Genomic DNA, 20,769 nt, shown 5'->3' with positions numbered 1-20,769 from the left:
TATCTAGCTGGAGAGGGAAAATTCTCTCACATGAATTAGATAACAAGTGTTTTTCTGCTGAGTGTATGAGCCTCTTGAGGGCAGGGGCTCTGTTATCCTTGAATCCCTGTGTTCAAAGGTGCTCATAAAGTGGTGCATGGGTGACTGGATGGACTTAAGAACAAATGTTATATTAGGAAGCTGAACATTGTATGTTTCTCATTTTAATTTTCAAAACCAAAAGTTAATATTATTTCTGACTCTCCATGCCTCTCTATGTGCTGCCTCTTCCAGAAAACAAAAATCCTAAGAGGTTAAGTGATTAGCTCAAGGTCTTATAGCTATCAGGTGGCCAGGATGAATAAATGACAGGTTGATAAATGGCAGCTCAGTGATGAGGAAGAATTTGTATTCACTGTCATGTGACTAGCCCATGACCAAGAAGGATATCACCTTTCACCTTTCCTGCTCAGCCCTTTGAAGGTCTTTTTTTTTTTTTTTAGTTGTAAATGGACACAATACCTTTATTTTATTTATTTATTTTATGTGGTGCTAAGGATCAAACCCAATGCCTCACATATGCTAGGCGAGCACTGTATCATTGGTGAACCACAACCCAGCCTTGGAGAGATCTTCTGTGTTTAGTAACCTATCATCCCCTTCTCTCTGGATATAGGTTGGCTATCAAGCAGGGAGCAATGGCCAGCCCCTTCCCTCGCAGTACATGAATGATCTGGACAGCGCCTTGGTGCCAGTGATCCATGGAGGGGCCTGCCAGCTCAGTGAGGGCCCTGTCGTCATGGAACTCATCTTTTATATTCTGGAAAACATCGCATAGGCAAAGAGGACTTCATTTTTTCTGTTCAGACCCGTGGCAACAGCAGTCATATCCAAATCATTTGCACTTTAAAACTGGAAGATTAAGCTTTTGTTAACACTATTAATGGGGGTGGGTGGGATAGGGTGGGAGTGAGGGGGCTTGGGGACAAGGGTGGGAAAGGGTGGTTGGGGGGACAGATGTTCTATAACTCTAAGTCTTCTATGCATTGTCCACCGAGAAGACCTGAACAGCTTCTGTTACTGCACAACAGTTATGCTATCTTGCAGCTAATCCCCTTCAGTTACATCTAGACAAGAATCCCACTCCTCTCTTTTAAGATTACTTATGGTCATAAGCTCAGAAACGTTGAAATGGGTACAACCATCACCAATGGTGCAGTGGGAGGGCAGAGGGGAAATAAACAATGAAGCATCAGTTTTGCACTCTTTTTACAGAATTGGTATAAAAAGGAAAATTCCACACTGATCTTGTCCCAGTTACATCATAGGTGTTTGTCAGATAGAAGTCACACTTAGATTTTTGTTTTTTTCACCAGATTACTCATTGAAATTAATCAAAGACCAAAGGGATTATCTCCTTTTGTAGCCATGGAGGGCTCCTGGGTGTAAGTGAAGTTACTTGGATAGCAGAGCTGAATTCAGGATCACTTGAGATTTGCCCAGGTGAATGGTAGATATTAAACTGGGCCTTTCTGTGGAAGTCAACCAAACATACATCAAGACAGCTTTAGTTACTATGTACTATAAGTATTTTTCATTTTATTGCAAACTCTTTTTAACTTCTAGGAAAGCTACAAGTACAAAACCCCACTATGTACACTTTACCCAGATTCACTTACTGTTCACATATTAACATTTTGTCCTATTTGCTTTATTATGTCCTGTTATCCCCTCCCCTTCCCTTCCTCTTCCTTGTTCTCCCTCCTGCTCATTTCCTCCTCCATTAAAAAAAAATAAGATAAATTGAGGCCCCAGGGCGTGGTGGCTCATGCCTGTGATCCCAGTAGCTGGGGAAGCTGAGACAGAGGATTGCAAGATCAAAGCCAGCCTCAGCAGTTTAGTGAGGCCTTAAGCAACAGCCAGAACCTGTCTCAAAATAAAAATGAAAAGGTCTGGGGATGTGGCTCAGTGGTTAAGCACTCCTGGGTTCAATCCCTGGTACCAAAAAAAAAAAAAAAATTGAGGCCTTTCAGAGTACATTCATACATCATAGCCCATTACCCCTAAATACTTTAATATTTCCTCAGTAAGGACATTCTGTTACGTAACTGCAGAAGAGTTTTCAATTTGGGTCAAGTTCATATTGATGTATTATTTTAACTTAGCATTTTCCCAGTAACTACCTTTGTAGTGTTTTCCCCTCTAGTAAATCTTCCAGCATAGGATTAGGGAGGGTATGTAGCTATCAATGACTTGCCTTTATCTTTCATGTCATTGGTATTTTTGGTGAAAATAGGCTGTCCTATCATGTTTTTTAATGGAAAAATACCTCATTTTGAGTTTGATATTTCCTTGAATCAGTTTGTGTTTGTGCATTCTTGGCCATGATCACTATCTGATATCTGCCTGCCTCTCATTGATGGTGGTAAAGCTAATCAAAGTGTTATCCAGTTTCTCCACTATTCATTTTTCCCTTTGAAACTAATAACAAGTATGTAGAGAGACACTTTCAGACCATGCAGATTTCTTGCTCATCAAATTGTCCTCTTAGACTTTAAACCCACTTTTTTCTTACCTGTACTGACTGGTCTTTTACTGTAACTAATAGTTGCAAAGTGACTCTCTAATTCTAGCACGTCCTCTACCTTTACAATTTCAATTTGGTAATCTATAAACAGAAGCCTTTCCTCTTCTCTACTTATTATTTAATTTTCATTATGGTCTCATGGATTGTGTTTTCAATGGTTCCAATTCATTAATTTGGTGCTTAAATGGTCTTAGCTTTGTCCAAATGGAGCACCTTTAGGCTGGGTCCTACATCCTTGTGACATACTCCTACTATTTTTTTAAACACTTTCTTTTCTAGCCTAACAGGATGCTCCAGGCTAGTTTAGTTTTGTACTTACTCTGCCCCAGAATTGGAATCAGCCATTTCTCCAAGGACCCTTGGTTTCTTTTAATGGGAGTGGTATTAGAAACCAAGGTCTGGTTTAACTAGAATATATGTGACACATTCTGATTGTTTTCTTTTGTCAAAAATTTATTATGGTTACAGACCAAATGGATTCTACAACCCATACTCTGAAATATACTACTCTGGGGCTAGGGTTATAGCTCAGTGGTAGAGTGCTTACCTAGCATGTGGTAGGCATTGTGTTCAATTCTCAGCACCATATAAAAATAAATAAAAAGTTCTTTTTTTTTTTAAAGTACTGCTTTAAGACATTCCATTGTCACCAGCATCTTCTGAAAGCCCAGGCCACGCTGAGTTACTCTGTCTACAGCAAAAGTATAGCTCTAAGAATGCATCAGATCCAATGCAGGAGAGGCTGCTCCTCAGTGGCTGGAGTTGGACTTACCATTTGGCACTAACAGACTGTGAAGCTGTTTAGTAGATAAAGTTACCAATAGGCCCACAGGCCAGGCTTGGGAAATGTGTCTGGCTGGGGTCCTCTCTTTCTTCAAGGGATAGGGTGGGGTTTTTGTCCATATTTCTCCTCAAAAGCTTTGCCAATAGAAGCTACAGAGAATTATGAGGTCCTTTCCCATAAATTCAGAGTTATGGAGCTTCTAAAGTACACCTTGGGTCACACACCACCAGCTTGTATGGACTGAGCCCTGGAATTAACCCCCAGACTTGACAAGAACAAGAAGCACTTGTTAAAGGGGCAGGTGTGTTTGGTATTAAGGTCCAGCTTGATCTAAATATACCTCAGAAGTTTGGAGCTTCTATAGCAACCGGTCCTATTTTCCTGTAGCTCATCTCTGTTCCCGTTCACCTAAATACATCCTGCCATTGCATATTAATTCTAGATCAGCACAAGCTTTTCAGTTCTCTTACTATGGCCCTGTATAGTCAGGTCCATTCTCAACTACACTAAATGTCCTTTTATGTGCAATAAAATCACCTTGTGGAATTCGGTATTAAAAAACTAAGGCTAGTTTTCCCCTTGTTTATCTTTGGTGTTATACAATGTGTACTCTTTAAGAATTACATAAAATGAAGTGCTGAAACATCACATTTCTGATTAGGCAAAATTTTCTAGATTATAAAAACAGATCACACACACACACCCCTATACCTCTAATCCCAGCTACTCCGGAGGCTAAGGCAGTAAGGTTCCAAGTTCAAGGCCAGCCTTGTCAAGATAGTAAGACTGTCTCAAAATAAATTAAAAGGGCTGGGGTGTAGCTTGGTAGGGGGCTCCTGGGTCCAAATCACCACTGGTGAGGGCTGACATAGTGTTCATTCTAAACTGACAAGGAACAGAATTGCCATTCCAGTGATTGATTAAAAAAATTGTTGAATGCTCACCAAATACCAGGCAATGAAGGTTTCTCCATTTATTCTTAATACTTTCTGAGCAGCAACTGCACTCTAGGGTGGTACAGATATAGAATTTTGCCTAAATTCCTATTCTCCTGTCTTCTCCCATTTACATTGATTTCTGCTGATGGGCCCCAAATTTCCAATTAAATTTACCTCTGTGATCATCTGGGAAATAATTTATGCACTTAATTCATTCCAATAAGTAGGTTTTCTGGATTTGGCTAATTTATAATAGTAATTTGTTTTACTAATGCTACAATAATAATTTAAATAATAGTAATAGAATTTCTAGGGATTATATATACAGAAGGACTAAGGAGTAGAGCAGTAGTGATCATGGCCATCTCAGACCTTGGAAGGCTGAGCCCAGAGAAGAGAAGAATTCATCTATGTGGTGGTGCTGGAGCAGGTACAAATTCCCTAGGACCCACCAGTCTCAACTCTGTGTATGTTTCAAACTGACCTTACTTGAAGGATAAGATCTTTTGGGAGATGCCACAGATATTTGGAAGCAAACATGCAGATTTCAGAATTGTGCTATGATAAAGGAAAAATAATGTTTCAGTCACAAAAGAGTTCCATCTTTTAATAGTGAGACCAGTCTAAAAAATGTCTTCCACATTTTATTCAGTTCACTAATTCAGAACAAAGTGCACACTGCACTAGATTAAAGATTCAATTTGAAATTGGAAAATGATTTGAGTCATGGCTGGTTCTCATCCCATGAGTGACTAATTTTCAGTGTTTGGTTATCGCTTTTGGACAAATCTTAGGCAAGCCGGAACTATGTAGGTCCCTCCTACTATCTATGCATGCCTTGGCTACAACAAAGGCCTTTTAAGAATCACAGCCAGCAAGCCCAGTGGGTGTCTTTGTCTTGCCTCCCTCAGTCTTAAGGTTCTGTTTTCCAAAGAACAGAGCAGTGAAGCCTACTGAAATTGAACATGTTGCAAAGGTAAATTTTTGGAGCCAGCAGAGGCCTGGGTTCAGAATCTTAAAGGATAATTTTAGTGGTCTATCCTTCACCCTCTTGTAAGTACTGGGTGGGAATGCAAACCCTAAGGGAAAAACCAGGCTGGATCAGGAACCCTTCAGGCTTGTCCAGACCATGTTAAGAAGGCTTAAGACTCTCCTTTTCATTCTAGATTACTGCTTGTTTGACACATATGTAATTAAGTGTTAAATTTCTCTGGAAATTTTGCTAGCTCACATCTGATAGGTAAGTAAGACTGGCCAGAGAGCTCTTGGAAGAGTCACTTGTCTGTAGTTCCTACTGTTATCCACTAAAAGCTCTGCTCTCTTCGGCAGGGAAGCATGGCCCAGCCCTGTTAGCTCAACAAAAACACACACAAAAAAGCGCAATCCTTGAGCTGTGCTTATGCAATAACATAATGACCAGTAATCTGAATGTATCTGCTTCAACTTAAACAGCCTTTTAAAAATAATCTTGAGGAATACTTTGTTGGACTTAATGCTTCAAAAAGGAGGAAATAAAAGATGTGGTGTTTATTTCTAAGTAATACAGAATATTGCAGTTTTGAATATTAAATATATTACAACTATAAACCCCTCATTGTTTCCATCCATTCAGAAAAACAAAGCCAAAGGCAAATTTCTTGGAAAGAACTAAGGTGTGTCCCTGGCGATCAGCTGAGAAGAAAGGCTTCCCCAGTCTTCTCTCAAATATGAAACCCACAGTGGCAGTGGGCAAATGTTGCAGTTTCTCTGGCTTTTTAACAATGCCAGATTTAAGATTATTTACGCTGTGTGTAAGGTACAAAATCCCTATAGTGAATTAGACCTAGTTTATTAAATAAAAAATGGCTACATAAATTTATACATATTTATATATTTTTTTTTCTTCTCCCCAGTTAACAAGTCTTTCATCTTAGGTGCATGGACCAAACCCAAGATGCAACCTTACCCCACTCCTTCCCACTAGGCAGTACCAAAAGTAACTTTCCTCTTCTACTAAGTCCTTTGGGAGCAGGAAGGCTAGTGCAGCAGCTGTCAGAACAAAGGCACAGGCAGAGCTGGGTGAACTGGGTTGGGTGGGACAGGTTGCCAAGGACCAACTGGAGTCACGGAACCACGCCCTGTCCTGAGCAGGACTGGTTCCTGATCACCCTCAAGTTCTCCCATCCCTTAAGCAGTTACATCTTTAAAAGGCACATCCAGAAATAGTGCAATTGGGGCTGGGGTAAGCTGCACACAGTTGGTATGCAGAAGTTAAGGGGCTGTGGGACTCCATGGCACAGAGCGGTGAGGGTATCCTTGCCTTTGTCCACTTTTGGAGGAGTGGGAGACGAGGGGAAGAGGAGCTCCTGGAATCCAGCCTGCTTCTGTGGAGGGCAGGAGGAGCCGGCAAGAGCAAAGCCCAGGGTCATGGTCAGCGGCGCACATATGCAACAGGCCTTTGGTGTGTGTATAGCAGCTTCTCTCTTAAGTACAAAGGCTTTTGAGGCCAGTGAAGCCTTAAGCTCCTGCATGTTGCCGCTGGCCTGATCCTCTCCTGGAGCTGACCATCTGCCGCACAGGACACAGAGCGTAGCAAGTCAGTCTAAACCACAGTGAAAACCAATGGATTTTAGTAAGGCTTTCTTAAAGACAGTTAAGCCTTGGACTATTACCTTCCCTTCCCAGTTCTGGACAGAAGAACGTAAGAAACTCAGCCCATGGGCCCTACCCAACAGCTCTGCCTCTTCCTCACAGATATGAAACTCCTGGGATTTTCCCCAAGATAAATAGGTTGAGCAAGAGAAGGGGGTCTATGGGATGCTGGCAGGGTACAGGGGGGGCAGAGGTTCTGAGGATCTCAAGAGCTGCGCACCTCACAGGCCCCTGGGCTCCAGGACCAGCCAGTTCTCGGTGACCATCTGCACGTCTTGGCCATTCAAAGGCTCCCGCAGCCTTACCTTCACCTCCAGCTTCCCCCCGGTGGGCTTTCTTCCATCCAGAACCTATGAAGACCATGGAGAGGGAAATGGTAATTGAGGAAACAGCTGGGGGCAGACAGGTCCCTAAGGTCCCAGAAAGGGGGTGAGAGGAGCTAAGCATCCTGCAGTGTTATCCAGAGAGCCTCCAGGTCAAGACACCCCTGCCTCGTGCTGTGTGTGGAAGTTGTTTCAGGGATATCTTACAAGGAAGCAATATATAAAACTAAATAAACATTAATGCTCCAGCTGAAAAGATCAAAACCTGGGGCTCTACTCACTCAGTTTTCCCCTCATTCCCCATAGCCACTCCTGGAGAAACACTGGCTTCATGGAGTATCCTGAAAACCAGAGCCCAGCCCTCACCTCACAGATGGCCAAGAGAGAAATGAATGACTCTGTGTAGCAGAGTCAAGACTAGAACCCTGACCAGTGCTTCCTCCTTTAGGGCAGGAGAGCAGGCAGCTGGAATGCAAAGCACTACAATAGGCCAGAGAAGTTCAACCACCTTCAGTGGGGCTGATACTGACCAGGCCCTACTTTAGAACAACTCCCACAGGTAGAGGGCAGGTATGCCACAACAGGAAAAGCCCCAGCCTACACAGGCATCAGTAAGGGTAAGGTCTGCTCCCCATCTGTCTTAAGCTCTTAAGAGTCCTTGACTATGTAATCCTATGAGTTCATGGATGCTTAAGGAGCTACCTAGAAGTTGATTTCCTAAGCAGAGACTAGCTGCATCCAAGTGGGTCTTAGACCCAGAAATACCATAATGATTTCAGGCCTGGAGCCTGTTTCACTTCATCTTGCTGTCAGACAATTGCCCCAATCATAAGCCTGCCCCTAGGAACCTAGGAATCCATATGCTAAGATGACAGGAGTGATCAGACTCAAGGGTCTTCTCTCTCATCCATCACCTCTGGGAACCTGAGTGATTAGAGTATTGTGGAAAGTGTATAGCTTCTTCCTATCTGGCTGACCATAAACTGTCTCAGATCTTCTGAACCTCTTCCATCTATGAAATGGGGATACCACAAATTCCACAGATACAATGGACAATTTTAAATTAAGGGAACAGAAATCTATAATAGGCTTTCTTCTTACAAGTCCTCCAGCTTGTTCATGCCCTGGGCCCTACCTCCACAATCTCTCTGATCTCACACTCATTCTCCAACCGCTCCAGTTTCAGATGTGCTGTGCCAACCAGCTTGTCACTTCGGAAGAAGGATCTAAGGAGCCAAGAGGCAGCAGAGGATTAGACTGAGCAGGGAAGATGGGAATGAACTGGATGAGTCTACTGCAGGCAAAATAAGTAATAGCAGAGGTAGTGGGAACCAAAATGCCATTCCTTCCTTCCCACCCACTTTGCCATGTAACTGACAGGAGGAGCCTTACCCTTTATGGAAGATTTCAAACTTGATTCCTTTGTTCTGGATCACTCTCCTGAAGCCCCGGTGGTTTCGGTTGATGTTTAATTTAAAGATTTGATCAAATTCTGCAAAAGAGGAGAAGGCAAGGAGGGGCTTGGCTCCTAGGAATTTACTGAAAAAGTAGAAAAGGGCAGGCTTTCCCTCTGGATCTCTTTGCCTTTAATTCAGGGTGGCTGCCATCAGGGGGTAGGGTAGAGCATCTAGGTCCTAGCCTTGGAAGCCAATAGTTTTTATATTCTACTTGAATTATTATTTTTTAAAATATTTTTTTTTTAGTTGTAGTTGGACACAATACCTTTATTTTATTTATTTATTTTTACATGGTGCTAAAGATCTAACCCAGCACCTCACAAGTGCCAGGCGAACGCTCTACTGCTGAGCCACAACCCCAGCCCCACTCTACTTGAATTATATCAAAGTAGAATGAACTTGGAATTTGGAGTAAGGATTTCTGGGTTCACTATTTCTACTACCTCCTTGCTATGAGGCCCTAGGCAAATCTCCTACCCTACTGAGCCTTAGTTTCCCTAAGAGGAATGTTGCTAATATCTGCCTTTATCTCCCAAGTTGGGTGGACCAAGTAAGACAATAGATTTGAAAGCACTCTGGAAACACATGTGCTGCCCACATAGAAAGTAAGGGGGGAAAGAAAGAGGCTTTAATCAGCACTCACCTGGAGAATTTGTGTTCTTCACCACAGATGTTTTGCTTTTTTGAGCCTGGTCCTAAATAGTGAGAAGGGAAAAGTCAGCACAGCTTGAAAAACAAGTACACAGCACCAAGAACTCCGGGCTGAATCCTGTAAGGAATGGACTAGGTCTTCAAACCCCTCCCCATAGCCAGGTCCCCAAGGGATGGAGAGAAATTGAACAGAGTTCTAAAGGAAGAATGGTTCAGAGGATCCTAACAGCCTCACCGAGTTAGGATAGTGAAACTCAAACCGCACAAAAGCATCCAAATCATCAGGGGTCACCCCTGTGAGGAGAGAAGGCAGTGGGTCGGAGGAGTGGCCAGAAGCTGAATGCCTGAGGTAGAAGCTCTGGCAAAGAGCCTCCTTGAGTAGAGGTGGTTCTGTGATTACCTGGAGGGGCTGGGAGGTTCATTCCCCGGACAATGATCAGATGCATTTCTGTGCTGTTGAGTTCTGAGAAGATCCTATAGCCAAGGAGAACGGAGAGATCACAAAGTAAAGGAGAGTGGCAGAACAAGGTCACCTCTTCCAGTGTCTGCTTGCTCAACTAAGAGGGAACCAGAAGAGTGGTGGGAAGAAAAGCCTATCTTGCTGGAAGGAGCAGAGTTGGCATAAAGGCCTGGTCTCTGACTTCTGGTCCGGGGCTCTTTCCACAGTCACTACACAGTTCAGCTCTTCCCTGGAAGGCACCACACCCTCCTCACTGGCCCCACTGCCTGTGGCACTCAAGTCTCACTAAGGAAGAGTCTCCAGCCTCAGCTCCCAACCTCTTGCTACTCTTCCCCTTAGGTTTTGGCACTTCACAGTCCCTACACAGAGCCACTGTTCCCCTTAGGCTTTGGCACCTCACAGTCTGGAATGTCTTCATCTCAAAGTGGTGGCTGGGAGGGTCAAGGCCCTGAGCCTGAGCTAGCTGCAGGATCTCCAGTTGTTTCTTACGGTCCTGAGCCAGCTTCTCAAACCTAACAGGGAAGGGCATACACATCAGCAGATGAAGGCTCACTGTCTGCCCCCTACCCAAGCCCCCTAAGCCCTTGCACTTACCGGGTTGTCTCAGTCACATTGCCCTGGTGCATGAACTGCTTGGAGAACAGCAGGCACTTCTAAAAATAGGGGCCCAGAGTGACTCCAGAGCCAGAACAGGACTTGCCTAAGCTGGCATGCAAGGCCTGACCTCACAAAGCTCCAACCTTTCCCATGTAGCCTCACCTCTCCTCCTCCACACATCCCTCAAGGTCACTGTTCCCAAGTCCCACCACACTTTTCTGACTACACTTCTGCTGTTTCCTCTCCTGAGGACAGCCATTCCCCAAAATTCACTTAGCAAACTTTTGTCCTTCCCTTAAAACGTAATTCAACATCATATTAGAAAGTAGACTTCTCAGAATAGTCAGCAGTTCAGATAGATATATTGAAACAAAAACATATAGCTCTCCCCTCCCATCTAAAACTTCATCCCTTCAAACTTGAACTTCATAATCACCCTCAAGGAAAGTTATTATCATCCCCTTAAAGATGAGAGAAACATGGTTCAGAGAGGGCAAAAGTGCCTTGCCACAGGCCACAAAGCCAGTAAGCAACAGAGCCAGAATCTGAATCCACGACAATCTGTTCCGTACCCCATGCCTTTCTCCATAGGGAGGTTGTGCATACTGAAAGAGAAGGAAGAAATAAAAGGCCTACTGACCTCATATTGCTCCAGAAGTATTTTTTGTAGCTGGGCATATACCTCCTCAGCCTTCTGGGAGAGTCTTAGGTCCTCATGGTGGATGAGGATGAAGTCACCCTCTTCATCCGTCAAAGGTGAAGGCACCTACCCAGGTCATAAGGTCCCGCAGGCCCCAAGAGTCAGATTACTCTCCTACTGAGCCCAACAAATTCAGAAATTCAAACTAAATGTTTCTTCAACTTCCACTAACCTCAGTGACAGGAGCCCATTGCTTTCCTGTGTCTGCCTTAGGCTGCTGGAGCACTCTGCTCCCGCTGGCCTGGCCTGGCCTTGTCACTGAGGACCACAGCAGCCTACCCTCTTTCCCTGTCTTTCCTGGGGCCTCAAGGGAGAAAGAGGCATGAGCTGAAGGCTCTTTCCCAGCTGTTACTATATCTATACCAAACCCTACCTCCTCTCAAAGTTGCCTGGCAAGTCAGCCATCCTCTCCTTCACCTGGGAAGACCTAGTGCTTAACTACGTAGGACTCACCTTTGAGAGGTCAACAGGTCGGCCAGCTCGGACCTGGATGATCTGCCCCTCAAGGCATTTGGCCACCCGCAGATGGGCTTTGGCCTGCTCCAGGTCCTGCCTCCGCTTGGCCTGCAGGGCTGCTCGCTGGTACTGCAGTTTCCGTGTCTCCAGCAGTGTCAGCTGTTCCTGAACTGAAGAGAAAGAGCCAATGGTTAGCACCACACCAGCCCTTCACTAGGCCCTCCACCCCTCCCCATACTGCTTGTTCCACTCACCAGTTGGACTCAGTGCCTCCTTAGAACTCAAGGCCTTGGGCTCAGGAAGGTGCCGGGATGAAGGAACCAGAGGCTGTGCTGGCTTCTTGGCCACTGGGGCCTGTCCTAGGGGCTCAGCCTGCAGGTGCACAGAACGCTGTCACAGGGGGTACGTTCCCCACCCTGATCATGGCAACTCCCAGACCTGGGCTCTCTTCCTAATATTATAATAACCCTGTGTGACCTGAGACAAGTGGCTTCCCCTCTTGGCCCTACAAAAGTTCAGAGCTAGAAAAAGCCTCAAAAGTTCTCTGGTCTAACATCCCTGACAGGAAACAGTAGGACAATGGATTTTGAAGCTGAGCTCTGAGTCAAAAACACCTAGGTTTGAATCCTAGCTTTGCTCTTATTCAGGTTTTTTGTCTACAATGGAGGAAAGGATACCTACCTCCCTGGGCTTGTTAGTATGAATAACACGATCTGAGTTTACCCCTCATCTGTCATATCCCCCACCAACCCTGGGAGCCCTGGGCCTGCAGTCAAACCTCATCCTCATCTTCTACTGGGGCTGTATCCTCTGAGGTGGCCAGTTTTTGAGCAGCTGCCAAAGTTGCTGCCACTGAATCCTCCTCAGTACCCACAGTGGGCTCCAGGCCAGGAATTGGGGGAAATCCTACAATGAGAGATGGTATGGGAAGAGGATGCCGTAGCCTCAGGGTCCTGTCTGACTCTGCCTGGGCATGGCTGGGATGTGAGACTCCCACCAGGTGGAGACAGACACATAAGAAACTCCCCCCCACCCCCCACCTTCTGGCTCAGAGACCTTCTCCTAGAGCCCGTAGGCCAAGGCCCACTCACCTGGAGGAACAGGCAACTCAGCAAAGTCCACTTTACGTCCTGCTCGGTGTGCTCGAATGGCATCTTGATATTGCTGTATGGGAACAAAGGGAGGGACCTCTGGTCCATGGCTACCAAGGGGAAGGGACAGGAAAACTGAGAGAAAGAAGGCTCCTGCCAAGGCAGCAAGAGCTCCAAAAAAGAGAGATGAAAACTCAAAGACGACCAGGGATAGCAGAAACAGCAGGGAGAAAGAAAGCCATCAGCCAGGAGAAGAGGCCAGCATAGGCCAGGGAGCTACCCAGCTGCAGGCCCACCTTGGCAATGCGCTCATGCATCCGGGCCTTGCGCTCATCCCCACTGGCCCGGGCCTGGATGCCTGCCTCACGATACTTGTTCAGCCTTTGCTGCAGGGCATCCAACACTGTCTGCGGCTCTGCAGGGGCCACTTGAAGAAGGTAAGGAGAGGACTTCAGTTCTGCCTCTCCCTCCCCAGATCCCCGTGGCCTCCACTTCTGTCCCACCATCCTGTCCTACCTGAAACTGCTGGGATGTTGGGGCTTGTCACTGGGAGCACTCTCTCCACTGCTGGGGGTAGGACTGAGGATGCTGTGGGGGCTTTGGAAGCCTCTGGGAGGGTCTTCAGGTCTGGGGACCCAGAGCAGAAGTGAAGGCAGAGGTGCCTGGCTGGTCCCACACCTAATATTCCTCCCTAACCCCAGCTTCAGCCCGTAATTCCCACACTAACCCTCAGGTGCTGGGGGCATGGCACTCAGATCCACAGGCTGCCCCTTCTCCAGGGCCTCCAGGACAGCACCAAATCTCTATAGTAGTGAAAAAAGCAGGTGTGGATGTAAACCAGGTAACCCCAGGAGTCTGGGTTAAAATAGCTCCCCCTTAGGCCAGTCTCGCCCAAGCATAGCCTGGGTCTCTCTTGCTCGCTCGCTCTCTCTGGGCTTCCACTTCCCTATCTGTGAAATGAAGGATGGACACAGTGCCTTGGAGTTAGATGTCATACCTTCCCAATCCTCATGAGCTCACGTGCACGATCTAGATCTCCAGCCCGCTTGGCACTGAGAGCAGCCACTTTATACGCTCTCTGTCGGGCTGACAGCAGGGCCCGTGGATGTGGGTCTGAATCAGGCAGGACAGCAATGCCAGGGCTGTGCAGGAGGCTGGTTTCAGATTGGGAGGGGTTGTCTATAACAGAAAGCCCCCAGAAAGTTGAGTGTGGTGGCACATGCCTGTATTCCTAGTGATTTTGGAGCCTGAGGATTACAACTTCAAGGCTAGCCCAAGAAACTTAATAAGACCCTGTCTAAGAATAAGAAGCGCCAGGGAGGGATGTAGCTCAGTGGTAGAACACCTGCCTAGTATGAGTGAGGCCCTGGGTTCAATCTCCACTAGTGCCAAAAATAAATACACAAGTAAAGCCCCCAGAGAAGGCACAATGGTCAAAGGAGAAGGTTCCAACTTTGGGTTCCCAGTGCCCAAAGGTCTCACTGGCTTGAGGGCCTCTTGGGGAAGGTGTGACTGAGCAATGGGCAAGTGGCAGGCTGGGTAGACAGACCATGCGCTCTGACCCAAGGAACTAGGAAAGAATTTGAGTAACTCCAGATACCTGGCTCCATGGCAGGGGGAGCTTGGGAGTCAGCCTCAGGGCTCCTGCTGGCTGTTTCCTGGGAGGCTGGGGGCCTCTTGCCCAAGGCCACTGGAGGTGGGATCTCATCCTCATTGATCTTCCTTCCTTTCCTTGCGGCAACTAGCTGGGACTCCAGAGTCTGAGGGAGAAAACCAGTCAGAAACACAGGAAGCCATCTTGGCTTGGACTCTGCTCTACCACAGGCCAATGTATCACCTCTACAGAGCTCCCCAGCTCTCCTTTCCACCTGGCCAACTCACCTTCAGGCCACGCTCACAGCGTCTGGCTTTGGCTGCTTCACCTGCTTCTTTGGCATTGGCCACAGCCTCCCGATAGTTGTGGATCCGTTCTTCCAGCAAAGCCTGCAGCCCCTGAGGCCCTCCAGCCTGTAGATACTTCAGCTCAGGGCTGGGCCACTCCACAGCCAGCTAGGCCCTTGCCATTCTCTCCCTGTGAGGAAGCTGCCCCAGAAGATGGAGTTCTGGGACTCCAGGAGAAAGAAGAGCCTAAAGCCACCAAGGTGTGAGGCAAAAATCCACCAGAGAGGCCACAGGCCATGCCAGAGGCAAACAGAGAAGCCCATCAATGGAGGCCAAGAAATGGCTGTGGGGGGTGGTCTGGGAAAACAGAGAGGCCTTTGAGGTTGGCCAGCCACAGAGGAGTTTTTCATGCTCAGAATCTGTCTGGGGGCAGCTGCTGGAGGAAGGCAATAACAAGCCATGCTACAGTAAGAACATCAAAGGCACACAGGGCCCCTCCTCAATCTACCTGAGCTGTTGAAACTGAAGTCATTAGGAGGGCTGTCTGCACTGGAGGTTCGATGTCTTCCTGTCCCTTGTCTTCCTCAGAGAATTCTGGGTTAGCTGCCTCATCACCATCCAGGGGCCCAGCTTCCTCATCTGCACCTAAGACTTCCTGCAGCTCAGACTGGGGAGACACACAAGTCCCAAGAGCTTGGGGACCTCATGATCACACCCACAGTACATCTGAGAACAAAGGACCCTTTCTCCCAGTAATATTTCCTAATGTCAGTTTGGTGCGTAATCCTCTTTCCCAAAACATCTCTTTAATCTGACCAACGATAGTCTTGAAAACAATGAAGACTTCAAATTTGAGAAAACTCAATGGCAGAGTTCAGACTAGAAGTCACAGGAGACAAGTCTCACACTGTATATAGCCAGGAAGACAGCAGAGTAGGGCAGAGCTCTAACTCAAAGTTAGAGATACAGAAGGAATAACCCCAGGCCTCCTCTCCACTGCCCTTTCCTCCATCAGACCTGAGCATGACTGCAGAGCCCTTGCACACCAGCCTGGCAGACGCACCAACAGGTCTGCATCCTCCTCGAGTCCTTCTTCCTCCTCCTCTTCCTCCACATCCTGCATACAGTCTGCTGCCAACTTCTCGATGTGGGCCATTGGCAGGGGAGCTGGGGAAAGAAGGTTGTAGAGGTCAGGGCAACTCAAACTAAGGTGCACTAAAGAAGGGTCTTTAATCCATTGTATTGGGAGATACCCCAAGCAGAAATCCTTCTTCCCTCCCACAGCAAAGTCTCACCCAGAAAATTGATCAAAAGATCCTTGTCAGGAACACCTGAGCCCACCAACAAGTGATATTTAGCTGCCCCTTTCTCTGCATTTCTGCTGGTAGTAAACATACCCATTCATTCCCCCCAATCACACCTTTTAGGTTTGTAAAAATCTGTGGAGTCCATTTGAGCTTCACAATTCTGAAAGATTAGTATCCCCACTTTACATACTGAATAAACGAGGAACTGCTACATCTATTTAATCCAACTAAGTGGCAGAGCAGGATGCAAACCTAGGCCTGTCTAACTGCAGAGCAAGAGGTTGATCAGTAAGCTCCTTCCCAGTCCTATCACCATCCTCAGCTCAGAGGAACTTCAGAAGGGGAGTTCTCTGAGCTGAGGGGGTTTTCTCTGAGGTTCTTGATAAGAAGATTTAGACTCCCCGATCCTCCAAGGCCTAAGATCTCTGTCCTTGTCCAGGATGTGGAGAGAAATTCCACCTGCTCATTTGACACAATTTCTGCACACTTACTCTGTATCCAATTCTGTCTGAGGTAACTGGACCCTACTGTATAACAGGCTGGTAGGGTTAAGGATAGTGACCTGAGTCAGATCCACAATTGAGAAAGGGCAGCTCAAGAAGAGGTGAGCTCCCATCACAGATGTATGACTGACCTCTTGTTAGGAGAGCTGCAGAGGGGAGATGGTTGTCAGAAGGACCAGGGGATCTGGCTGGCTCCTCCAGGCTTAAAGGCAAGGAACTCTCCACCACTGGCCTGTACCCATCTGGTCCTATCAGAGCTTAGCCCAGTGCTGAAAACTTACCCTGCCCCTTGGGTGCTGGCTTCCTGCCTGCAGTCCCTGCTTCCCCAGTGAGGGCCAACAGTTCAGCCTCCAGCTCCTCATCATCTTCAGTTTCATCCACCCCTAGCAGCATGTCTTCAGAGTTGAATTCCACAAAGAGCCCAAGCTGACAGCAGGAAAGTATTCTTAGGAATCTCACAATGAGAAAGGGTAGAGCCAGCCCCAGAGCCAGACCTGGGGCTCCCAGTGTGCCAGTTAGTGGATCCTTCACTCTGTGAGGACCAGTGTGCCACTAAAGGGAAACTGAGGCCTGCAACATTACCCACTTATCTCCACAGGGAGTCTTCAAAGAACTTGGAAGGATTACACTGTCATTATTGTTGCAAACAACTTCAGCAATAGCTGCTAGACATTATACTTAACTCTCTACAAGACTGTATCAGTTAATTCTCATAATTCTGAGAGGGAGGTCCTACTTTTTAATTGTAGTAAAACATACAACATGATATTTACCATTCTATTTTTCCTTTTTTTTTTTTAGTTGTAGGACTCAGTATCTTTATTTTATTTATTTATGTGGTGCTAACGATTGAACCCAGTGCCCCATGCATGCAAGGCAATTATGATACTTCTGAGCCACAACCCCAGCCCTCTATTTTTAAGTGTAGAGTTCAGTGGTATTAAGTAGTATAGCACTGTACTACTGTCACCATCGTTCATCCACACAACTCTTTATGTTGCAAGACTGAAACTCTGTACCATTAAGCACTAACTCCCCGTCCTCTCTTCCATTTACCCTCTAGTAACCACCATTCTACTTTCTGTGTCCATAAAATTCAACATTCTAGGTAGATAGGTACTATTTTTATACTTATGTTCATATGAAACTGAGACAGCATCCTAAATGACAAAATCAGAATTTAAATAAAGTCTCCCTTATCTGCCTCCTTTAAGACAATAAAAATAGACTAACAAGTCTCAGGACTTGGGTCCAGAAGACTTAAAGGGAGAAAACTGGAAGACAGGCCCCCTTGGTCTCCCATTTTAGCCACAGCCGTGTGTCCCTAGACAGCAAAGTCTTCTCATTGTCCACAGCTTTCCAGCCCTGGCATCTCTGGCTGGCAAGCAATGTCATGACCCTAAATAAGGGACCTATGAGGGCACTGAGGTTCCATCAGAGTCCTAAATCTTGGTGACTCTTAACTCTCTTGATAATTTACATGGAGTGGTGATGGTAGGTAGGAGGATGGCTATGCTTGAATCCAGGAGGGGAGTTCAGACCTCCTCTTCCACCTGTGTGGTAGTTCTTTGGACTGACAGGTAACCCAATTTGCCCAAGTTGTTCAGAGACCTTCCACCCCAAAGTGACCCAGAGGTGAAGGAGGCCATGTTCATACCTGCTTGGCAGCTGCCACACCCTGACCGCTGGCCTGAAGGCCCTTCCGAGGCCGTGGCCCTGGCATCTTGGCAACCTAGATACCTATCAGGTGGGGAGTTAAAAGAGAATCAGACACACTGGAGTAGACCTGAGCCAAGTTCTGACAGTGGTAAATGTGGTTAGTGAGCCCTCCTGGGTGGCAGTACTTTACCCAGGGGGTAAAATACCAATCTTAGAATTATAGGATTGAAATAAGAAACATGGAAGATGGGAGGCTGGGGACCACCTGTCAGTGGGTTTAGTAGGGAGTGTGAACACACAATATAAAGTTACTGAACTGTCTGATGGAAGGCATATTCAGAGAAGCAACCTTGTCTACAGGGTAGGTTTAAGGTTGGGTAGGATTCAGACAGGCTCTAAAGCAGTACTATCCATTCTGGAAACAACATGTGTTAGTTTATATTAATTAAAATTAAAAATCCATGCCAGACACATAGCTGTATGTGGCTACTGATCACCAGTAGACACTTTAGATTTAGACATATTAGATACAAAGCATTTTTCACCATGGCAGTTTCTTTGGGCACCTCTGCACCAGAGAAACCTGATTCAGCATTCAGATTCCCTCAGAGCTCCCCCAACAATTCATGGGACCTATATGGCAGATGATGTTTGGCACTGGGAGTGCAGAAGTTAATGTAACCCTCAAGGAACATTCACAGGCTTCAGTCTTCAAGGAACATTTACATGGTGTAGACAAACCCATGAATTAAAAAACACCAAACAGGGTAGCTGCAGGTGCCATGGGTGCCTAGAAGTAGCCCTTTATCCAACCGAGAGAAAAGATTTCTTGGAGAAGGTGATGCCTGTGCTGAGTCATTAAGTTGGGGGAAAAGAAAAATATAGGACTCCAGGCATAAGGACAACTTCATAATGGTTCTGGGGTAAGAAAAGGAAACGTTATAAAGGCCTGGTATTACTGGGACATACACCAAACCCTGAGTCCAGAAATGGTATAAGATAGAAATGTGAGCAAGGGGCAAAACCTTTAATCCTAAAGAATCTGAGCGTTATTCTGAAGAGAGGGGGAAAGAAGTGACAGGTTCAGGCCAGTGTTTCAGAAACATCACTATATGCGGTAGGGAAGGTGCACAGGAAGTAGGAAGGAGTGCAGGGCAGGAAATCTGGGTACTGAGCATCTTGCAATAGTCTGTGAAGGCGTGTGGGGGGTGGCAGTGGGGATGGAGAGAAGCGGCTGGAGTCCAGAGTTAAGAGGTAAAATGTACAGGGCTAAGAGGTTAACTGGGTGTGGGCACATGGGAGCTGGCGTCCTGGAGGACTAACAAGTGTCAGATTTCCAAGACTTGGGTGAATCGCGGGTGTCAACTGAGCAGGGGCTGCGGGAGTGACTCTGGGTTCAGGGGAAAGTCAAAATCGGTCAGACTCTCCAAGTGTGCGGTTTCGGTGCTGGACCCAAGTCCAGGGTCAGTAGAGAGTGCGCAGAGAGGCGAAGCCGGGCCCCCCACTCCCACGCGGCTGGGCTCACCGCCGGGCCCTGGCCTACCCAAGCCGCCTCCATCTCCCCGGTTGTCCCCAGGGCTACCCACGCCAGGGGGCGGGAACGCGGCATACCTCGCTGCGGATCCGAACCAAACCCGAGCCTTCTCCCTCCCGGCACCGCCCTGGCTTCCCGCGGCCCCGGGGAGGCAGCAGAGGCAGCAACAGGAAGCTCCCGCCCGGAGGCGGCTGGCACCCAACACGTGATTTCACAGTCGAGAGGTTCGCAGTGCGCATGTGCAAGGCGAAGCGGGCGGGGCGCTCCGCCAGGTGACTCCTAGGGTGGGGTTCGCAATGCGCAGGCGCCTTTGGCCAGGTAGTGAGAGACACGGGAGTGTCGGGCGGTTCCACCAAGACTTAACTTGCTTGCAAAAGCAGTAGGCGCACCTCTTCCTTTGTTCAATGACTTCGCCAAACCTTCTCTGTCGTTCTCAGGATCAGGAACTGGGCACCGGCTCGACAGGCCAATACCGCGGACGTCCTCGCCCGCCCCCCGGTACGAGGAGGCGGGGCTTCTGTGCTGGCCACCCTGGTTGTAGACCTTTCTAATCCAGTCTCCGAAGTGGATCTCTCCGTAATTTTCATAGTTCAGCGCCCCCTTTCCATTCAGAAGGCGGGTTGGAACTTCAGAATAAAAGAAGCAAAGCGCATTGCAACTCTGGAAAACAAAAAAGTTTATGGACATTCATTCCTATTTTCTAATACTATTAGTGATTTCCAAAATTTTCCGGTTTCCTTGGACAAAAGGCTTTTACATCTCATTGTTTTGGGATAACTTCTCAGGGAAGGGACATCATTTTCTTTTTTGGTATTAGTTTTCGAACCCAGGCCCTTCTTATGTGAGGCGAGGACTCGGTCTCGGTGCGACACTACACTTAACAGCTCTTTAGCCGATGCTGTCATAGAGCTTGTTACTGTCCTGTCTCAGCCTCCTGAGTATCTGGGATTACAGGCGTGCACCATTACCCCTGGCTTCATGACTTTAAAATTTTGTTGTTGTTGTTGTTGTAGATAGACACAATTCCTTTATTTACTTATTTCTATGTGGTACTGAGAATCAAACCCACTACCTCACACGTGCCAGGTGTCAGGCGTGCGCTCAACCACTGTGCCGCAACCCCAGCCCCTGGCTTCATCAGTTTTGAGATTTCACTTCCGTATTTTATTTCTAACTTCTTCTAAAGTTTAACATTTTTATAATGGAATGTTTAAGGTATACACAAAGACAT

At 46.9% G+C, this 20,769-nt stretch overlaps 2 protein-coding genes across 8 annotated transcripts in view; one reads left to right on the top strand and one right to left on the bottom strand.

Annotated features, from left to right (window-relative positions):
• Positions 1-1,511, top strand: part of ZFYVE9 (zinc finger FYVE-type containing 9) — a 208,168-nt gene extending 206,657 nt beyond the window's left edge. For both annotated transcript variants that reach the window (XM_081306404.1, XM_081306403.1), the window contains one exon: positions 656-1,511. In XM_081306404.1, the coding sequence (XP_081162530.1) occupies positions 656-817 (162 nt within the window). In that variant the 3' untranslated portion in view covers positions 818-1,511. The remainder of the gene's footprint in view (positions 1-655) is intronic.
• CC2D1B (coiled-coil and C2 domain containing 1B) overlaps positions 1-19,765 on the bottom strand; it is a 30,536-nt gene extending 10,771 nt beyond the window's left edge. The window contains exons 1-25 of one of the 6 annotated variants that reach the window (XR_014023552.1): positions 19,616-19,765; positions 18,003-18,085; positions 16,627-16,771; positions 15,599-15,702; positions 15,044-15,202; positions 14,536-14,661; positions 14,255-14,414; positions 13,652-13,833; positions 13,382-13,457; positions 13,171-13,281; positions 12,951-13,081; positions 12,655-12,727; positions 12,342-12,469; positions 11,818-11,935; positions 11,561-11,733; positions 11,048-11,173; positions 10,405-10,463; positions 10,206-10,322; positions 9,751-9,824; positions 9,586-9,644; positions 9,343-9,394; positions 8,635-8,734; positions 8,378-8,468; positions 7,140-7,269; positions 4,773-6,869 (exon numbers count right to left, since the gene is read on the bottom strand). Coding sequence is in view for 1 of the 6 variants with exons in the window: in XM_081306414.1 (XP_081162540.1) it covers positions 7,141-7,269; positions 8,378-8,468; positions 8,635-8,734; positions 9,343-9,394; positions 9,586-9,644; positions 9,751-9,824; positions 10,206-10,322; positions 10,405-10,463; positions 11,048-11,173; positions 11,561-11,733; positions 11,818-11,935; positions 12,342-12,469; positions 12,655-12,727; positions 12,951-13,081; positions 13,171-13,281; positions 13,382-13,457; positions 13,652-13,833; positions 14,255-14,414; positions 14,536-14,661; positions 15,044-15,202; positions 15,599-15,702; positions 16,627-16,771; positions 18,003-18,068 (2,559 nt within the window). In the remaining 5 variants the exon portion in view is untranslated. Of the gene's footprint in view, positions 1-4,772; positions 6,870-7,139; positions 7,270-8,377; positions 8,469-8,634; positions 8,735-9,342; positions 9,395-9,585; positions 9,645-9,750; positions 9,825-10,205; positions 10,323-10,404; positions 10,464-11,047; positions 11,174-11,560; positions 11,734-11,817; positions 11,936-12,341; positions 12,470-12,654; positions 12,728-12,950; positions 13,082-13,170; positions 13,282-13,381; positions 13,458-13,651; positions 13,834-14,254; positions 14,415-14,535; positions 14,662-15,043; positions 15,203-15,598; positions 15,703-16,626; positions 16,772-18,002; positions 18,086-19,615 lie in introns of those variants that run through there. The other 5 variants (XR_014023553.1, XR_014023554.1, XM_081306414.1 and 2 more) reach the window with 5 other exon arrangements.
• Positions 19,766-20,769: the final 1,004 nt, after the last annotated feature.

This window comes from Spermophilus citellus, assembly GCF_964194105.1.
Source record: "Spermophilus citellus genome assembly, chromosome: 9".
Classification (NCBI taxonomy): Eukaryota; Metazoa; Chordata; class Mammalia; order Rodentia; family Sciuridae; genus Spermophilus; species Spermophilus citellus.
This window is presented reverse-complemented; position numbering and strand designations above follow the sequence as displayed.